This window comes from Eptatretus burgeri, chromosome 8, assembly GCF_056783735.1.
Source record: "Eptatretus burgeri isolate ZD-2024b chromosome 8, Ebu_testis_v1, whole genome shotgun sequence".
Lineage (NCBI taxonomy): Eukaryota > Metazoa > Chordata > Myxini > Myxiniformes > Myxinidae > Eptatretus > Eptatretus burgeri.
The window spans coordinates 58,416,401-58,435,426 of NC_140968.1; the positions used below are offsets into that span (position 1 = coordinate 58,416,401).

At 42.8% G+C, this 19,026-nt stretch overlaps 1 protein-coding gene across 1 annotated transcript in view; it reads left to right on the forward strand.

The window, feature by feature from the left end:
* Positions 1 to 19,026, forward strand: part of LOC147021817 (receptor tyrosine-protein kinase erbB-4-like) — a 504,112-nt gene that overhangs the window by 248,652 nt on the left and 236,434 nt on the right. The window contains exons 8-12 of the mRNA XM_085892208.1: positions 631 to 744; positions 8,869 to 8,995; positions 9,124 to 9,197; positions 9,541 to 9,631; positions 13,517 to 13,719. Coding sequence (XP_085748334.1) covers positions 631 to 744; positions 8,869 to 8,995; positions 9,124 to 9,197; positions 9,541 to 9,631; positions 13,517 to 13,719 — 609 coding nt within the window. The remainder of the gene's footprint in view (positions 1 to 630; positions 745 to 8,868; positions 8,996 to 9,123; positions 9,198 to 9,540; positions 9,632 to 13,516; positions 13,720 to 19,026) is intronic.

A 19,026-nucleotide genomic window follows, 5' to 3' on the forward strand; every position in this document is an offset into this window, starting at 1 on the left:
GGAAAAAATTTTTTGTAAGATAGTGCCAAATTATTTACTTTTTTGCAGTCATCTGCCCTTTATGTTAATTTTTTTTGATGTTTCTTAAACTGAAGTGTTAAGTGGTTATTTTACCACTATGTTCATTCTATTTAAATGGATTCTTCTGTATTTTGAATGTACCGAGACTGCTGTTCATGTGAACATGAAGATATTGTGATAAAATTTTGACTACTGGCAGAATTTAATGTGATTAAAGCTGACATTGGATGTGGTGCAGGTCAGAGAATTGTATCATGGAGCATACTATCCTTCAGAGGGGATATTAAGCAATCATGTGCAAATAATAACAAACCTGGCATCTTTCAAATCAATTGATCCCTTAGGCCAAGACCAGAGCCATTATAATATTGTGGACTTCGTTTTTTAACCAGATATCTTTCACATATGAGACACTCAGTCCATTTTGCGAGTCAGGCTCACTGAATGAATCTTTGAATGCTAATTTTAAATGGGTAAAAAAATAAACAAAACATAAGAATATAAGAAAGTAATAATGAATATAAGGGACTACACAAGGCTTCATGAACAGGTTTTTTATGTATTGTTTGGTATGCTGGAAGGTATATTGGGAGTTTCTTTTGCTTCCAGACAACTTTGTAGTGGATTACAACTCATGCGTTCGGGCTTGTCCAGCTGGAAAACACGAGGTGGAGAAACAGGGGAAGAAAAGTTGTGAGACCTGCACTGACGTCTGTCCAAAAGGTTTGCACACTTCTCCTCCACCACACACATGTCCACTCTCACCCAGTCTCCCCTTTCTAGAACTTTTCCTATAACCCAAACTTCGTATCTTCCTGAACAAGCTCACACTCAGCGACTTGTTTATTGAGTTTTGTAAAATGCAGAAAAGTAATACACAAATGGGAGGGGGCAAGTGGAATTTGACAACTGGAATTTGAACATACTTGCCTCGCTCATTGAACAATGACAATGACAAAGGTTTTTTTTTATTGATGACATCTATAAAATTGCAATTTTCTTTTAAACTTCTTGTCGACCAAAGATGAAAATGTTATTGTGATCATGGGTTTTGGCTTAAAATATTCGTCACAACTTTGTTAATGATTTCAATTTAGTGCTGAATACATATCGCTTTGTATAGTCATGTACAAATTAGATAAGCAAAAATGGGAGAACATTCAGTGAATCATCTCTTCCTGCTGTGCATAGTATACATTGATCTTAATTCTTTCTTAACAATTCCAGTCGACTCCCCTCCTTATATTTATCATTATCTCTCTCTTTTTCCATAATGGTTTTCTCTTCCATTTATTGATTCTTTGCATCTTTCCAGATATACAATGTATACATCACACCATTTTTGACGTTTTACTTTTCTTGTGGGATTATGATGGAACATTGTTGAAAGATGTCATGATGAGAATCCATGAGGATTGTGGTGTCGTATTGTGGCATCATAATATAGTGTCATTCCTCCCTTGTTTGGTTGTTTTTTTTGAGATTTCATCCCTCTGTGTTTTTACATTTTTTTTTCTTTTCTGCAATTTTTTAGAGTAATAGAATGCTTAATCCTTCATATATTTTGCTATTTTGGAATGCATTAAATCCACATGTTGTTAAATTCAGTTTATGGTACATTCTACCCCTCCCCTACTCTGGAAAGGGAAGGATAATCGCCAAGACTGCAACAACTACCAAGGGGTAACGCTGCTCTCAATGCCGGGCAAGGTCTTTGCTCGGATAATTCTTGATCGGGTTCGCCACCATCTGCTTGAGCACCAGCGTCCAGAGCAGTCAGGCTTTACACCAAAGAGGTCAACGATTGACCGTATCCTTGCTCTTCGGGTCCTCACTGAACACAGACGAGAGTTTCGGCAGGAGCTGCTTGCAGCCTATGTTGATCTCTGTAAAGCATTTGATTCAGTGAATCGGGATGTCCTCTGGAGGATTCTTGGTCTTCGTGGGGTGCCACCAAAACTGATCGATCTGATGTCTGAACTCTACTCTGGTACTGAGAGTGCTGTGAGATGAGGTGATACCATCTTTGACTTATTTCCAGTTGTTACTGGAGTTCATCAGGGGTGTGTACTGGCCCCCACACATTTCAGCACTTGTATGGACTGGATTCTAGGAAGGATGTCGGAGAGATCAAGCTGCGGTGCATCGTTTGGGAATGTCAAGATCTCTGACCTTTATTTTGCAGATGATGCAGTCATCTTTGCGGAGACTTTAGATATCCTTTTGGGGGCCCTCGAGGTGCTGAATGAGGACTCAGAGCCGCTGGGATTACGGGTTTCCTGGGTCAAAACTAAGATCCAGTCTTTCAATGAAATCTTGGATGCTGCTGTCCTGTATATGCCTGTTTGTGGTGAGGATGTTGAGGTCATGGAGAGATTCACTTTCCTTGGCAGTGATATTCATGTCTCTGCTGGCTGTGAGTCAGAGGTAAATAGACATCTGGGTCAGGCCTGGGGAGTCATGGATTCACTGGATAATGGGGTGTGGCGCTGCCGGTACCTGTGCCAGACGACGAAAGTCTGAGTCATCAGGTCCTTGGTACTTCCAGTCTTGCTCTATGCATGTGAGACTTGGACTCTGACCAAGGATCTGAGATGGAGACTTAATTCCTTTGGGACCAGGTCTCTTCAGAGAATCCTTGGCTATCACTGGTCGAACTTTGTGTCCAATGAGTGGTTGCTGAGAGAGACTCAGATGAGATTTGTTACCTGCATAGTCTGTGAGTGTCAGCTGCAGCTGTATGGACATGTGGCTCATTTTTCTGACGCTGATCCTGTTCACAAGATTCTCTCAGCGAGGGAGTCTCATGAGTGGAGGAGTCTAATGGGCTGATCATGTTTCTCGTGGTTGCAGCAGGTTTATCGGCATCTCAAGAATATGGGGATGGGCCAGGCTTCTGCCTAGGTGATGGCCAGACGGAGGCCCCTGGAGTACCGGCGGAAAGTGGACGCAGCGATGCGCTGCTCTGGTGCATACTCCCATACCTGACCTGACCTGGCCTCCTCAATCCTGGCTTTTAGTTCAGTCCACTTTGTGGATTATCACATTTGTGAAACGATGTGATTATCGTTTAAAAAAAAAAATAATAAAATGCTTCATATTTAACATATATATTGTTATTTTGGTATGAATTAAATTTATCTATGTTATTAAATTATTTTTATACTTGTTTCAGTTGATTTGGGTGATGGTTTGAATATGTATCGCTTTTGGAATGGTTCTGTTCATCTACCCACCCACCACCCCCTTCCCCCCTTTTCGTGATTTGGTTGAATCCACATTTGCGTTTGATTTGTTTTCCTAATAAAACATTTAATGTTTTATATATTTTTTAATTTTGGGTTTTGTGCACGAGCCCAGAGTAAAAGTAACTTCCTCGCATTGGAATCGCCATCATGGCTTCAGCGGTTATTGAGTAAGGTTGGGCTACAGTTTTACATTGTTTTGAGAGATGAAGAAGTATAAATTGGTATTTTAGTGATCGCCTGATGTGGTACTTTAGTGATGTATTCTGGCGTCTTTTTAAGTCTTGGTTGTTCCGAAAACGCTCATGAATATTAGGTATGGCTTTGAAATGCTTATGACTTCACTCTATAGAAGTTTATGCGCATATAATTGTGTATACATTTGAATGGGCGGCCATTTTTCCCGGATCATCCCTCTATATGGAGTACTTCCATACTCCATGATAATTTGTAGATTTTTTTCTCAAATGTGGCATTGCAAATTATCAGTTATGGAAAGGAACAAATGTTTTACTATGAATCCAGTCGAGTAGATATGTGAAACACTTGCAGAAAAATATGATTCATAAAACAATTGCAAAAATGTTATTTTAAATTTATTTTCTACAAAATGAATACAATTCTCGAAAACATGAATTACAAGTTGGTGAATCAATGTGAGAAGCATTGTATGCCCTGGTTAGAATAGGTGTACCATATCCCTGTGTGTCGTAAGAGGCGACCAAGGTTGCGTCAGGAAGGGCATCCGGCGTAAACACCTATGCCAAATCATTATGCGGACAACAAAACGAATTTCCATACCGGATCGGTCAAGGCCCGGGTTACCAACGACCGCCACAGGTACCGGTGGTCAGCAGGGTACCAGTGGAAATTGTGCTACTGCTGGGCGAAGGAGGAGAAGGAGATGGGGAAGGCGAGTCCGGAGGCAGTGGGAGAGGGGGGAGGGTAGAAGTGTGCAGTTGAGAGTTGGAACTCTGAATGTTGGGACGATGACTGGCAAAGGGCGAGAGTTGGCTGATATGATGGAGAGAAGAAAGGTGGACATACTGTGTGTACAAGAGACCAAGTGGATGGGGAGTAAGGCTAGGAGCATTGGAGGTGGTTTCAAACTGTTCCACCATGGGGTGGATGGGAGGAGAAATGGTGTCGGGGTAATCCTGAAGGAAGATTATGTCAAGAGGGTATTGGAGGTGAGGAGAGTGTCTGACCGAGTGATGAGTGTGAAGTTGGAAATTGAAGGGGTGATGATGAATGTCATCAGTGCATATGCCCCACATATGGGGTGTGAGATGGAGTATAAAGAAGATTTCTGGAGTGAGTTAGATGAAGTGGTTGAGAGTGTATCCAAGGATGAAAGAGTGGTGATTGGAGCAGATTTCAATGGGCATGTTGGGGAATGGAATAAAGAGGATGAGGAGGTGATGGGTAGGTACAGTCTCAATAAGAGAAATGTGTAAGGGCAAATGGTGGTAGAGTTTGCAAAAAGAATGGAAATGGCAGTGGTAAACACGTATTTCAAGAAGAAGGAGGAACACAGGGTGACATACAAGAGTGGAGGAAAGTGCACACAGGTGGATTACATCGTGAGCAAGAGATGCAACCTGAAAGAGATAAGTGATTGTAAGGTGGTGGCAGGGGAGAGTATAGCTCGACAGCATCGAATGGTGGTCTGTAGGATGACTTTGGAGGTGAGGTTGAGGAAGAGAGTGAGGGCTGAACCAAGGACCAGATGGTGGAAGCTGAAGGAGGAAGACTGTTGCGTGAAATTTAGGGAGGAGGTGAGACAGGCATTGGATGGTGGTAAAGAGGGGTGGGATGATTGGGCAACTACAGCAGAAGTGGTGAGGGAGATAGCTAGGAAGGTACTTGGTGTGACATCTGGACAGAGGAAGGAAGATAAGGAGACTTGGTGGTGGAACGAGGAAGTTTAGGAAAGTATAAGGAAGAAGGGGTTGGCGAAAAGGAAGTGGGATAGTCAGAGAGATGAAGAAAGTAGGCAGGAGTACAAGGAGTGGCGGCAAAAGGCAATGAGAGGTGGCAAAGGCTAAGAAAAAGGCATATGACGAGCTGTATGAGAAGTTGGATACAAAAGAAGGGGAAAAGGATTTATACCGATTCGCAAGACAGAGGGACCAAGCTGGGAAGGATGTGCTGCAGGTTCGGGTGATAAAGGTCGCAAATGGGAATGTGCTGACGAGTGAGGAGAGTGTGTTGAAAAGGTGGATGGAGTACTTTGAGGGGCTGATGGAGAGAGAGAGAGAGAGAGAGAGAGAGAGAGAGAGAGAGAGAGAGAGAGAGAGAGAGAGAGAGAGAGAGAGAGAGAGAGAGAGAGAGAGAGAGAGAGAGAGAGAGAGAGAGAGAGAGAGAGAGAGAGAGAGAGAGAGAGAGAGAGATATATATATATATATATATATATATATATATATATATATATATATATATATATATATATATATATATGTGGAGATAGTGAATCTGGAAATGGGGTGGATCAGTAAGGATGAAGTGAGGACTGCTATGAAGAAGATGAAAAGTGGAAAGGCGGTTGGCCCAGATGGTATACCAGTGGAGGCATGGAAGTGATTAGGAGAGATGGCAGTGGGGTTGTTAACCAGATTGTTTAATAAAGTCTTGGAAAGTGAGAGGATGCCAGAGGAGTGGAGATGAAGTGTACTGTTTCTGATTTTCAAGAATAAGGGTGATGTGCAGAGCTGTGGAAATTACAGAGGGATAAAGTTGTTAAGCCACACCATGAAGTTGTGGGAAAGAGTGGTGGAAGCTCGGTTGAGAAGAGAGGTGACGATCTGTGAGCAGCAATATGGGTTTATGCCAGGAAAGAGCACCACTGATGCGATGTTTGCTTTGAGAATGTTGATGGAGAAGTATAGGGAAGGACAGAAGGAGTTACATTGTGTGTTTGTGGATTTAGAGAAAGCTTATGATAGGGTGCCAAGAGAGGAGTTGTGGTATTGTATGAGGAAGTCGGGAGTGGTGGAGAAGTAAGTGAGGATCGTGCAGGATATGTATGAGGACAGTTTGACAGCGGTGAGGTGTGCGGTAGGAATGACGGACTGGTTTCAGCTAAGAGTGGGATTGCACCAAGGATCGACTCTGAGCCCTTTCCTGTTTGCAATGGTGATGGACAGGTTGACGGACGAGATCAGACTGGAGTCCCCATGGACTATGATGTTCGCGGATGACATCATGATCTATAGGGACAGTAGGGAGCAGGCTGAGGCGAGCCTCGAGAGGGAGGTACGCACTGGAGAAAAGTGGAATGATAGTCAGTCGGAGTGAGACGGAGTACATGTGCGTAAATGAGAGGGAGGGTGGTGGTATGGTGCGGTTGCAAGGAGTTGAGGTGGGGAAGGTGGATGGGTTTAAATACTTGGGATCAACTGTCCAAAGTAACGGAGAGTTTGGGAGAGAAGTGAAAAAGAGGGTGCAGGCAGGATGGAGTGGTTGGAGAAGAGTTGCAGGAGTGATTTGTGACAGAAGGGTAGCTGCAAGAGTTAAGGGGAAAGTATATAAGACGGTAGTGAGACCGGCTATGTTGTATGGTTTGGAGGCGGTGGCGCTAACAAAAAGACAGTAAGCAGAGCTGTAGGTAGCAGAGTTAAAGATGCTGCTATTCTCGTTGGGAGTGACGAGGATGGATAGAATAAGAAATGAGTATATTCGAGGGACAGCGCAGATAGGACGGTTTGGAGACAAAGTGAGAGAGGCGAGATTCAGATCGTTTGGACATGTACACAAGAGGGAAGTAGAGTATATCGGGAGAAGGATGCTGAAGATGGAGCCGCCAGGCAGGAGGAGAAGAGGAAGGCCAAAGAAGAGGTTCATGGATACGGTGAGGGCGGACATGCGGGTGGTTGGAGTGTCAATGGAAGATGTGGACGATAGAGCGAAATGGAGACGGTTGATCCGCTGTGGCGACCGCTGACGGGAGCTCGCCGAAAGAAGAAGAAGAAGAAGAAGAGGAAGAAGAAGAAGAAGAGAATCAATGTGAGAATCACATTCTCTCTGGCTCCAGATTATTGCAAATTTAAATATTCATTGTGTCATTTGGAAAGTGAGCATTTAACAAAAATCCAAATAATTATTATAATCGGTCTTAAAATTACAGGACATACAGAATGTGAGGTGTAGATAGCATGAGATTTTCTAATGCTAACCAGAGAACTCGAACAAAGATTGAGTGACTGCAAAATTTAATGACTAAGTAATTCTAAAGCAAATTATTAATATGAATGGCAAAGTTCTTCCCAAATGGCTGAGAAATTAACAGTAATGTACTGTGAAGGAAAAACATTTTGTGGGAAACTTTGGTCTGACATCCTTTGGAGATCAAAATATTAACACCATGGAAGTGTAATCTGAAACTCTAATTTTTTTTCAGCCAAAAATAATTTGTTGCTTCTTCGTATTTAACCCACACATTTGCTTTGTCATACAATTGTGCACCTCGGAAAAGTTGAACATTGAGGTGTCATAAAATTTTAATACAAATATGGTGCCTGTGCCAAATAAATCCATTTCCACATGGTGTCCAAGTATTGTGAATATACGATGTTATTCTACAGTAGGCAAATTTGTGGTGTAGATGTGTGTGTTGCATGGATAAAAATCCAAATGTAAATGTCATAAAAATAAAAAAATAGGAAATAATGTACTTTAAAGGTACAAGTCCTGACCTACAAATTGTTGCCCAGATTAAGGCCTGAATCGTAGAGGGCTGCTGTGTTAAGGTCGTTGATGTAGTCACACAACGTGGAACTTCTCACGAGCATCAAAAAACCCCTTGGGCATGTTCAACATCTCAGCAAGAAGGGATCCCCGAAACCTCATGACTCACAATCTACACAGCAGTGGCTGACATCACATCACAAGCCTATTTTAACACTCGCTTGCAAACTGGCGATGAAATGTGGCTTCATTACGAGCATCCTGAAACCAAATAGGAATCCATGTAATGGAAGTGCAACGGCTCATCACCATCAACATATTTTGCAACCAATTCTCAGATGGTATTCGATGGTAGTAATGTGCAGCACCAATGAAATCCTTCCAGTTGACATTCTGCCTCGTGAAAGAACAATCACAGAGGAATATTACGCCAGCTTCATGCAAAGTTTGAGCAGATCATCAAGGAATAAGGGATGTTAACCAAATGTTTCATCCTCCTTTGCATCAACCCACCTGTGCATAGAAGGTCCGTGTTGTGCAACCTGCCATTTGCTAATGTGGTTTCGAGCATCTGTATAACCCCACCCCCCACCTCCTCACCTCCGAACATCGCCAGGGATTATGATCTGTTTCGGCATTATGAAGTCCCAATACCGTGGCTCACGATTCACCGACAATGATTAACCAATTGAAGCAACCGAAGCATGGCCGAAGGAGCAATCTAAATCCTTAGATTTTACTGACATATATATAGCTTGAAGGAGAAATGTAGCAAGTGCATTGAACTCATTGGCTCTGTATTAAAACGTACAAAAAATACCATTGGCTTGTCTTCGGCTATTATCGATATCTCGCTCATAAAAGTTTTAAATGTCTCTCATAATGTGTTTCTATTTCTGCTGTGTTTATTTTACAGCTTGTGATGGTTTAGGTACTGGAAATTTGAGCAACGCGCAGACTGTAGATGCAAGCAACATACACATGTTTGCAAACTGCACCAAGATAAATGGCAACATTGCTTTTCTGTTGACAGGAATTAATGGGTAAGGCAAACGTTTTTCATCACGTTGAGACACTCATGAAGGTTTTGCCAGTGTCTGCCATGAGTCGTCATCAGTGCTGCCCGTGTGAGGATGAAACTGATTGTGTGGATTGCTCTGTTCTTCCCCAGTGATGAATACATGAAAATCCCTCCTCTTGATCCTGAGAAGCTGAAAGTATTTCGCAGCATGAAGGAAATTACAGGTGATTCTGTAAAAAAAAGTGGAAAGAAAAAGGAGTTTATTTTTCATGGTGCATTTTAATAAAATTGGGTGAAATTGTCCCAGTCTAATTCAGAAACAAACATATTTCCTTTGGGTAGATCAATTGAGTTCCAAAGTGTAACAATCATGACTGTTATAATGATGATAATGGTTTGATGATCGGACATTTCACAATCAACACCCTGGTGAAAGTTGTGCTAATAATGGTTATGGTTATACTGTGGGAAACATTTATTCCTCCTTTTTATGATGAGACTTTATAGTATCATATAATTATTATGGTGCATTGAGGAAATGATGGATAATGCCCTCTCACACCACAGGACATTTGATGATCCAAGCCTGGCCAGAAAACCTAACAGATCTGAGTGTGTTTGGGAACCTGACCACAGTCAGAGGACGAGCTTTGCAAAGGTATGCATGCAGTTCAGTATTTTGAGGCTTAATATTCTCAGCTATTTCATGAGACATTTTAAAACCTCGTGATTGTTCGTAAGTTATTGTGCTGAAACGTTCTCTTTGCTTTGCCTCCCCTTCCTTTCTTCTCCTTCCAACCTCCTTTCCAATCTCCCCCCCCACCCCCACCAACCCTTCCTCCTTCTCAGATCTTCCATCTCCCCTTTTCTCCTTTATCCGAGTTCGTGTTTAGCCCCCAGTCGGGCATCAGCCCTGCTGGGGTTGATACTGTGGGTCCTTAGGCGTCAGTCCGAAGCCTTGACTCAAAAATGACTGCACGCATTTGTTTCATATTCAGCACATGTAATGCAATAATGTCTGGCATGATGCACGTCAAATGATTTTGGGATTGGAGCCAAACGTCATTTGACACACGATGTCATTTCTGTATTTTGGCAATTTTTCAAAATAATTTACCAGACAGAATGGTGCAGGATTGTATATGGTTTCAGGAACCATTATTTCTTCATATAAACGTTATCATTCAGTGCCAACACTTAACATTATTGGTTCACGAGTGTCAGCCAGAGTGACCACTATATCCGTTATGTCTGTGTGTCTGTATGTATGTCTGTCTGTCTGTCCAGAGCACAACTCCGTGGGATTTGATCCGATTTGGATGAAACTTGAATATGATGTTGATATCAATGCCTAATTTTGTCTTACTGGCGATGGGCGTCCCATGCCCTTTGTGAGTTGAGCCACACCCACTTGTAATTTTTGTTTTTTTCATATTTTTTCTCGACTTTTTATCGAAATTCCCACTCGAGAAATTGTGCGCATTGGCCATATATACAATATATAAAAAATTCAGTTTGATTCGGTCAATGTTGAGGGAGAAGATAGGTTTTTAAGAAATGGGCAGTGACAGATAGTAGGGTTGCACTTCTGAAACTATCTACATCGTCAAATACCACTCATGAACCATTGTCGTCTTCAGAGTTGTTTAATTATTTATTTAGTTGTTCATTAAGTCGTTCATTCCACTTTACCATCTCCACTACCAAGACAAAACTTTGAATTATTTGTTACCTCTGCCACCGAAGTTGAAGAAAGTTATGCTTTCACCCCTCTCTGTTTGGTCGCCGAAATAGGTGACCCTTATTGTCACGAATTCTGTCTGTTTGTTTGGATGTTTGTTCGTTTGTCATCAGCATAATTGGTAGTAAACGTGGGCGGATTTTGGGCAAACTCGGGTGGTCTGACAAGAAATCTTATGACCTAGTGCTTTGGAAATTGTGATGGTTGCTAGGGATGCTTTGATTCCCTAGCAACAACCGAAAAACCTTCAAAATCGGTACCGTTCACGCGAAATCAATTCCGAAAGCCATTATCCCGCGTAGGGTTATGACATTTGGCACGAATGATCTACAGGTGATGCTCTATCAAATATATTCCGGTTTTTGTGATATATGGAAAACTTTACCCGCAGCGCCCCCTACAATTAGGGTATTTCAAACCATTTCAAACCTTCGCGACAAATGCTACTCCTCCTAGGGTTATAGTCGGATGGTCATGAAAATTCACACTAATTGTCTGGAATACATTTTGCACAAACGATCGAGCCGGATTTTCGACTTAGATCTTTGTTCACCCACAACACCCCCTCGAACTTTGGGGATTTTCCGATTTCAAACTGTATTTTCTGTACTTTTCATTCAAATGGCTCCCGAGTAGTTATCATTAGATGGAGCTGGATGAGATTTTATATGCATAATCTTAAGGTGATTCCCTATCCGCTATATGACATCCATTTTGCTCTATATCTTATAGTTTCCATGCTCGGCGACCCATCGCCGCCTCCCAGCTTGTCTGTTTGTTTGTCTGGCTGTTTGGTTGTGTGCAGGATATATAACAAAGTTGTTGACGGATTCGGACGAAACTTGGTGGACACATTGGGAGTGTGACAAGGAAAAATTGTTTCAATTTTAGTGAAGATCCGAAACCGGATCTGACGACTAGAAATTTTAAAGTGATTCTTCACCATTGAGAGATAGGGCTAACCGATATATAGCATGATATCTCAAAAAGTTGTGGACGGATTTGGAAAGTCGGACAAAACTTGCTGGACATGTTGGGTGTATTTCAAGGAAGAATTGATTCGATTTCGGTGATGATCCGAATCCAGATCTGGAAACGAGAATTATTTAATTTTGAAAGTGATTCTTCACCATTGAGAGATAGGTCCAAAATCGATAGAGTACTGAATAGAATGATATTTCAAAAATGTATTGGGCCTAATATGTTCTCTTGGATTAGGAATTATGTCATGGAGGTATGCACTCTACCAAGTGCCCTTCGAGTTTTTATACACTTTACTAAAACCACAACCTCTATACCACCTAAAATTATTTACTTATCCACCTTACACCAATCTACAACCGACGAAACAACTTGAATTATGTATTTATTTATCGACGTTACCATCTCCCCGACCTACATACTACCTTGAATTATTTATTTATTTATATGCCTTTTTAGCATTCGACCACCTATCTTGCATCTTGATTTATTTATGTATTTATTTATTTATGTCCACTTCATCATCACTGGTTGCAACATTCCACCTTGAATTATCCTTTTCCTTTCTATATATTTTTGTATTTACTTATATACACTTCACCATCTCCACAACCAACTTACAGAATGACATTTAATTATTTATTTATTTCTATACCGTTTGACCATTCTTCAACCGACATGCCAACTTTAATTATTTATTTATTTATATACAGTTTACGATCTCCATTGCCAAATCACAACTTTGAATGATTTATTTTTATGCACTTCACCATCACCGCCAGGCTGAGGAGGTATTCCGTATTTTAGGGGATCGTCCTTTTTCTTTTTTTTCTACGCAAATACACCAATTCCCATTTCATACCTTCCCGGGATGCCATTTGTCCCATTTTTCTCAGTACTATGAGCAATATTTGAAAAAAAATATTGGCAGCGTACAGTGCAGGTGCATAATGACTCCATCCTCACAACAGTATACTGTCGATAAGGCCAAGCAGCAGTCAAAAACAATGCAAAGGGTGTCATGGGACTCATCGCACGGGAGTGATGCAAACGCTGCTAAATAGAGTATGTTCAATCGCTTTCATTTCTTATTTTCAAACAAGATTAAGTGTCTGTGAAAAAGAAGACGATGTAATACAGTCTCCAAAACTGCACTAACACTAATTTTGTACTTTAGCAATTTCTCATTTCATTTTTATTTTATAACATTTATTCATACTGATTTTTGCGGTTTTATAACAGACATTCAAAATCATACAACTTGAAAGATATGAATACACAAAATAAAATAGACAAAAGTACACTTACCACAACGATGTGTTCATTCACAATGGGGCCGACGACCACACAATGGACAACAAGGCCGACAGCTGCCTTCTTTACCCATGCCTGAGTGTCCCGTATTTTTTTTCCCTCAGACCTGGCCACCTTGATCACTGCTGCTGACAAACCACTTTGAATTACATATCATTTATATACCTTTTCCCTCTCTGAATTTATTTATATTTATCTATTAATTTAATTTGTTATTTAGCTTTTCAAATGTAAAATTAACACATCCCATTTTAACATTGCGGTCGGGGGCTGTGTCCTTGATGAGGATTTACGTTCTTGTCTTTTTCTCAATTGTTAATCATAATATTATCTTCACAATTTCCTGTTCAAAGAATAATGTACAATATTGTGTTGTCATCACTTGATAGATCCAGCAATTAGATGCTCCAACAAACCAACACAAATGGGCTGATTCGGTCACTGTGCATCTTATTCCACGGAGAGGAGCTTGATATCGTTCATTCTGCCCCATTTCCCTCTCCGTAGAACGTTTTCCGTTTTGGTGGCAAGTATTACCCACATTACTTCCTTGAGTTTATCTTCACTTCAAGAAATCAGCGCTGGAAACTTCTATATTAAGGGAAACAGTCGTCTGTGTTACTACCAAACCATCAACTGGAACATGGTGTTTAAAAACCCCAAAAAGCAATCGTCGTTCAACTTTGCCAACAAACCATCCAGCAACTGCAGTGAGCACCTTCTTTTGAAATTGTTTGGGATGCTCGAAATATACACTGCAATGCATGTTAAATGTTATGTTAGCCATTGATCTTAATTATTATTTTACTTTGAACAAACCTTACAGGGACAGTCACCTGTACATTATGCTAAGGGAAATGAGACAATTTGATGTGTTGTATACTTGTATGGATAGATAGGTGTTTGTAGATGGAAGTTTTGCAGTTGCATGGTTTTTGTTTCCCCTTTATTGCATCATTTTAAACATGTATCATAAGGAACATGCTGAAGTCAATGCATCTTCTGGGTTGACAGGATTGCTTGGAGGTCTGCACACGCACCTCTAAGCTGTATAGCCTGGGTTTGAATCCCAACCCAGTTATAAACTGTCATTCCGATGTGTAACAGGCAGGGTGATTCTTCGAGTTGCGTGCGCCATCCCTCGGATGGATGTTAAGCGAGCGTCCCGTCTGCCAACATTCGTTGATGGATGTTAAAGATCCAATGGTGTTCTTCACAAAGAGCAAGTGAGGTGTCGCTAGCACCTTGGCCAAATTCCAAATTCCTGCCAAAACCAGCAGAGGACACTGCATCAGTGGCACAGCCATGCCCTCAGCCAATAATGCTACCCTGCAGACATGCACTGCATATTAATGATTGAATGAATTTCTGCTTCTGCCACTATTCCCACCCACTTTTATTCCCCCAGTCGCAACATACCATAACATTTTTCTTCACAATTTTAAACACCATGCTATGCCTGTGAAATTCAAAAATAATCAACAACAACAACTTTGTCCTCCGAGAGATCTACTTCCAAAATCTGAGTAACCATTCCAAATTTGTCTGCGCTGCCGTATATTTTATGTTCTCTGTTCGGGTTGATGTTTGTTCTTCATATTGAGTACTCACCCATGCATATCTTTTCATTGTCACTCTATTTATTTCGATCCTGCATCTCAGGCTCGGATCATTTTGGGCCCACCCGTTTCCCCCCCCCCCAGAACCACTTGCCGTGTTTCCATCATCTCTGTCCCATTATTCACAACCCTTGCTTTAATTAATTATTTTATCGGTTTCATACAAATTAAACGTAAAAAACAACAATAATTTTCTTCCTCCTTCCTATTCTTCTTCTTCGCCTTTTTCTCTCTTCGTCCTGTTTTTCTTTTTCCTTTCTCTTCTTTTCTTCCCTCTTTCTCCTCCCCTTCTCTGCTTCCCATTGCACCATGGCCCATCTCTTCTACCCCTGTACCTGCCTCTTTCTTCAGGCCTGTGTCCCAGCCCCTCCATCCCCCCACCACCCCCACATCCCAGCCCCTCTCTTCTCTCCTAAGTCCCTGCCCCTTTCTTCTACCCCCTGTATCCTAGCCCCTCTTTTCCCCCTCTGCATCCTGACCCTCTCTTCTACCCCTTTATCCTTGGCTCTATTCTTCCCCTGTGTCCCGCCCCTTCTCTGCTTCCCCAGCGTCCCACCCTTTCCTGTTTCCCCACCACTCCGCCTCTGTCTGGTTTCCCCAGCATCCCATTCCACATCCTCCCACCTCACCCTCTACATGCTCCTCACCCACTCCCCTCTTTCTTCCTCCCTTTCAACACCACTTCCTCCCACATCCCTAACTATATGGACCTCCAACATCTGAGGTCCTCACTCCAATTTGACAGATCTCTCAATACAAGCTGCCACTGATGAACCTGACATAATCTGCCTCACAGAATCCTTCCTCCAACAGAGGTCCCTGATTCCTCGGTGTCTCTCCCGGGGTATTGTCTTTTCCAGTTTGACAGGCCTGAACCCCATTCTGATGGGAGAGTTGCAGTTTGCCAAGAACTCACTTTCCCACTGTCCGTGTACTGCCCTTATCCCTCAAAAACCCGAGAAGTACCATTGGCTTTGCTTTCTACTGCACAAGCACCTCTTGTTTGTTTGTGTGCTGTACAACAACTCTATTTACATCTCTCTGCCAACATGGACCATCTTATAACCACCAATCCCAACTATCTTTTCCTCATATGCGGTGATTTAAACTGTCACTATGCCAATTGGATTGGTGTTGGTACCTCTTCAACCAGCCATGGCATTGCAGCAAAGGACTTCTGTGACTCCATGGACCTCACCCAAGAAGTGAATTTTCTGACGTAGATTTCTCCCAAAGGCACATCCTCCCTTCTGGACCTTGTCATGACGATTATTTTTTCCATATAAACTATTGAGGCTCGTATGAGAGCTAACACACAGAACGTACAACAAGGGGAGCAGGAGACAACAGGGGCAGGAGAGGGAAGGAAAAACAGTGTTGAACAGAGGCATGAGGAGATCTGTGGAAGGGAAAGGGATGGGCGGGGTACATAAGAAAAACAAGATGGACACTGCAGGGACTTTCAGGTCCTTACACGACAGGGACTTTGAGGAAGGAAAGCAGGGAATTTGAAGGAGGTGTATTTGTGATGGGATTAGCGGGAGTAGAAATGATTGTGGTTTTGGATGGGGGAAGATAAGATATGGTGGTGAACAGCTGATTTGAAGACCTGGAGGGAAGAGTGGGATTGAAGAGAGTGTGGGAGTTTTTACCAAAGGTAGGTAAAAAGAGGAATGAAAGAGTGAAGGTGAGCAGTGATTCTTGATTTTGGTAGTTTTACCAGAAGGGGGTTGCTGGTGGACCTTCAGTGCCATTCTGAAATATGGGAGGGGGGGCATATCTCAGATAGAGCAGGAGGGGCAAGGCCAGAGAAGAGACGGTAGAAGACAGAAAGGTCATCGACCTGCCTGCGGTGAGAGAGTGAAAGACCCAAAGACTCAGCCTCATCGTGGGAGATGACAATGAATCGAAATGTCTTGGTTTCCAGAGTGTGAAACCGAGAAAGGTGGGAGGTGGGAGCAGCAGCCCAGAGGGGAGAGCAGTCCTCCATCATGCTGTAGATGAAAGCTTTGTATGTGGTCTGTTGCTCAGATGTGCTATGGAAGGACTTTGCACGATGGAGGATGTCCTGTCGGCGACTGGCTTTGGAGGCCAGTTTGGAAATGTGGCTTTCCCAGGAAAGAGCATGGCAGATAGTAAGACCCAGATGCTTGAATGAAAGGACTTCTTCAAGAGGATTGTTGAGAAAGTGGAAGGGGGATTTTCTGAATGGTCCTTTTGGAGAGACATAGTGCGAGTGTGAGATTTGTCACAGTTAAAAGACATGTTCCAGGTGTTGGACCAGCTTGGGATTTTATACAGATCTGCAGAGAGCAAAGGAGCTGCTTCTTGCCGATCTGAGGGATGACGGATGGTACGGCAGAGTGTGGAGTCATCAGCAAAGAGATAAAGATAATTTTTCGGAGAGTCAGAGAGATCATTGATGAAAACCAGAAAAAGGAAATAATTTTCCTTCTGAAGTCTCCTGTTCCCTTCCACCAAAAAAGGTTAATCGGATCATCTGCTCATGAGAGTTATCATCTCTGGCAATTGTCAGAGAGCTGCCTCAGTCCTGTAGAGTCTGGCAGTTCACTCAAGCTGACTGTTAAGGACTGCATGCTTCCTTCTCATGTCAAGACTGGTCCTTAATTTGCACCTCTCTTAAAGTTAATACTGCTTGGGAATCCTTCAACACAAGCATCCTTTCCCTTAAGCCCAGATTTATAGCATCTCATCTGCAGTTATCACACCGATCCTCTCGCTCCTGCTGCACAGAATCCTATCGTAAGGCAGTTGCCTTCAAACAACCCACCTTCTCTTCATGGAAGGCAAATCCAACCGAAGGCAACCTCATATCATTCCACAAAAGCCCAAAACCAGTGTGTATCCACTCTCAGGAAAACAAGAAAACAACATCTGGCCAACCTCAAGTCTGAATTGTCAAACCTGTCTCCTTCTTCAAAGACCTGGTCACACCTTGTAAAGTCTGTCTGGACTTGGTATTCCAATACTGGCAGTATGGCAAAGGAGATTGACCATGTGCTCATTGATGGTCTCTGGAGGATGATTCAGAACTGCAGTGTTCACCGGAGTGCATAGTTCCTCAATACTGACCACAGGCTTGTTATGTCAACACTGAAGTTTCAGCTTAAATCCAGGAGAATGGTACCATCCCAGCCTCGGTTAGATGTTGGCAAGTTCAAGGATGAGAGGGTAGCTGAGGAGTTTGCAAACAGGTTGAGTGGAGATTTAGGGGGAATTGGTGCTTTGGAGGATCCTGAAGAGTTGTGGAGTGCCTTCAAGACCACCATCCTTGATGTTGCCAGTTGATATCTTGGAACTCACCAAAGGGTGAAGAAGAATTTTGTCTCTCAAGGGAGACTTGATACCATTGACCAGAGTCACAGGGCCAGGCTGAATGGCAGACCTGAGCTGTTCAGAGAGATGAGGCATGGAACTGTACATGCACTAAGGGTGGACAAGAAGGCTGATGTGCGTGGAATCTATAAGGGGAAAGAGAATCACCTGTAGTCAAGTGATTGTCATCCTATTTACAGGGGAATTCATGCATTGCGTTCCTCCGAGCCCATCCCTCAGTGTACTGCAAATGGAGCACAGGGTGGTGGGCTCTTGACAGAGGAGTTCGAAGTGAAGGTGTACTGGGCAGGTTAGTTTGAGCAGAGGTACCAGCTGTCGAGTTGGATGCCAGGGGTGTTACCATCCCTGTTGCTGACCCTCCACTCAACTGTGGTCCACCTTCGTTTCTGGAAATACATGCTGCATTGAACCAGTTGAAATATGATGAAGCTCCAGGGATCTGTGGCATCCATGCTGAACTTTTCAAGGCTGCTGGAAACGCTGTACTCATGTCATTGCATGCGGTTCTGTGCTCTGCCTGGAACACAGGCATCATCCCAACTGACTGGAAGAGTGGCCTTGTTGTCACTCTCTGGAAAGGGAAGGGTGATCGCCAAGACTGCAACAACTACCGAGGGGTGACGCTGCTCTCAGTGCCGGGCAAGGTCTTTGCTCGGATAATTCTTGATAGGGTTCGCCACCATCTGCTTGAGCACAGCGTCCAGAGCAGTCAAGGTTTACAACAAAGAGGTCAATGATTGACCGTATCCTTGCTCTTCAGGTCCTCACCAAACGTCGATGAGTGTTTCAGCAGGGGCTGCTTGCAGCTTATGTTGATCTCTGTAAAGCGTTTGATTCATTAAATCGGGATGCCCTCAGGAGGATTATTGGTCTTCTTGGGGTGCCACTACAACTGATCAATCTGAACTCTGCACTCTACTCTGGTCCTGAGAGTGCTGTGCGATGTGGTGATACCATCTGTCTTATTTCCAGTTGTTACTGGAGTTTGTCAGGGGTATGTCCTGGCCCCTATACTTTTCAGCCCTTGAAGAGCCTGGATTC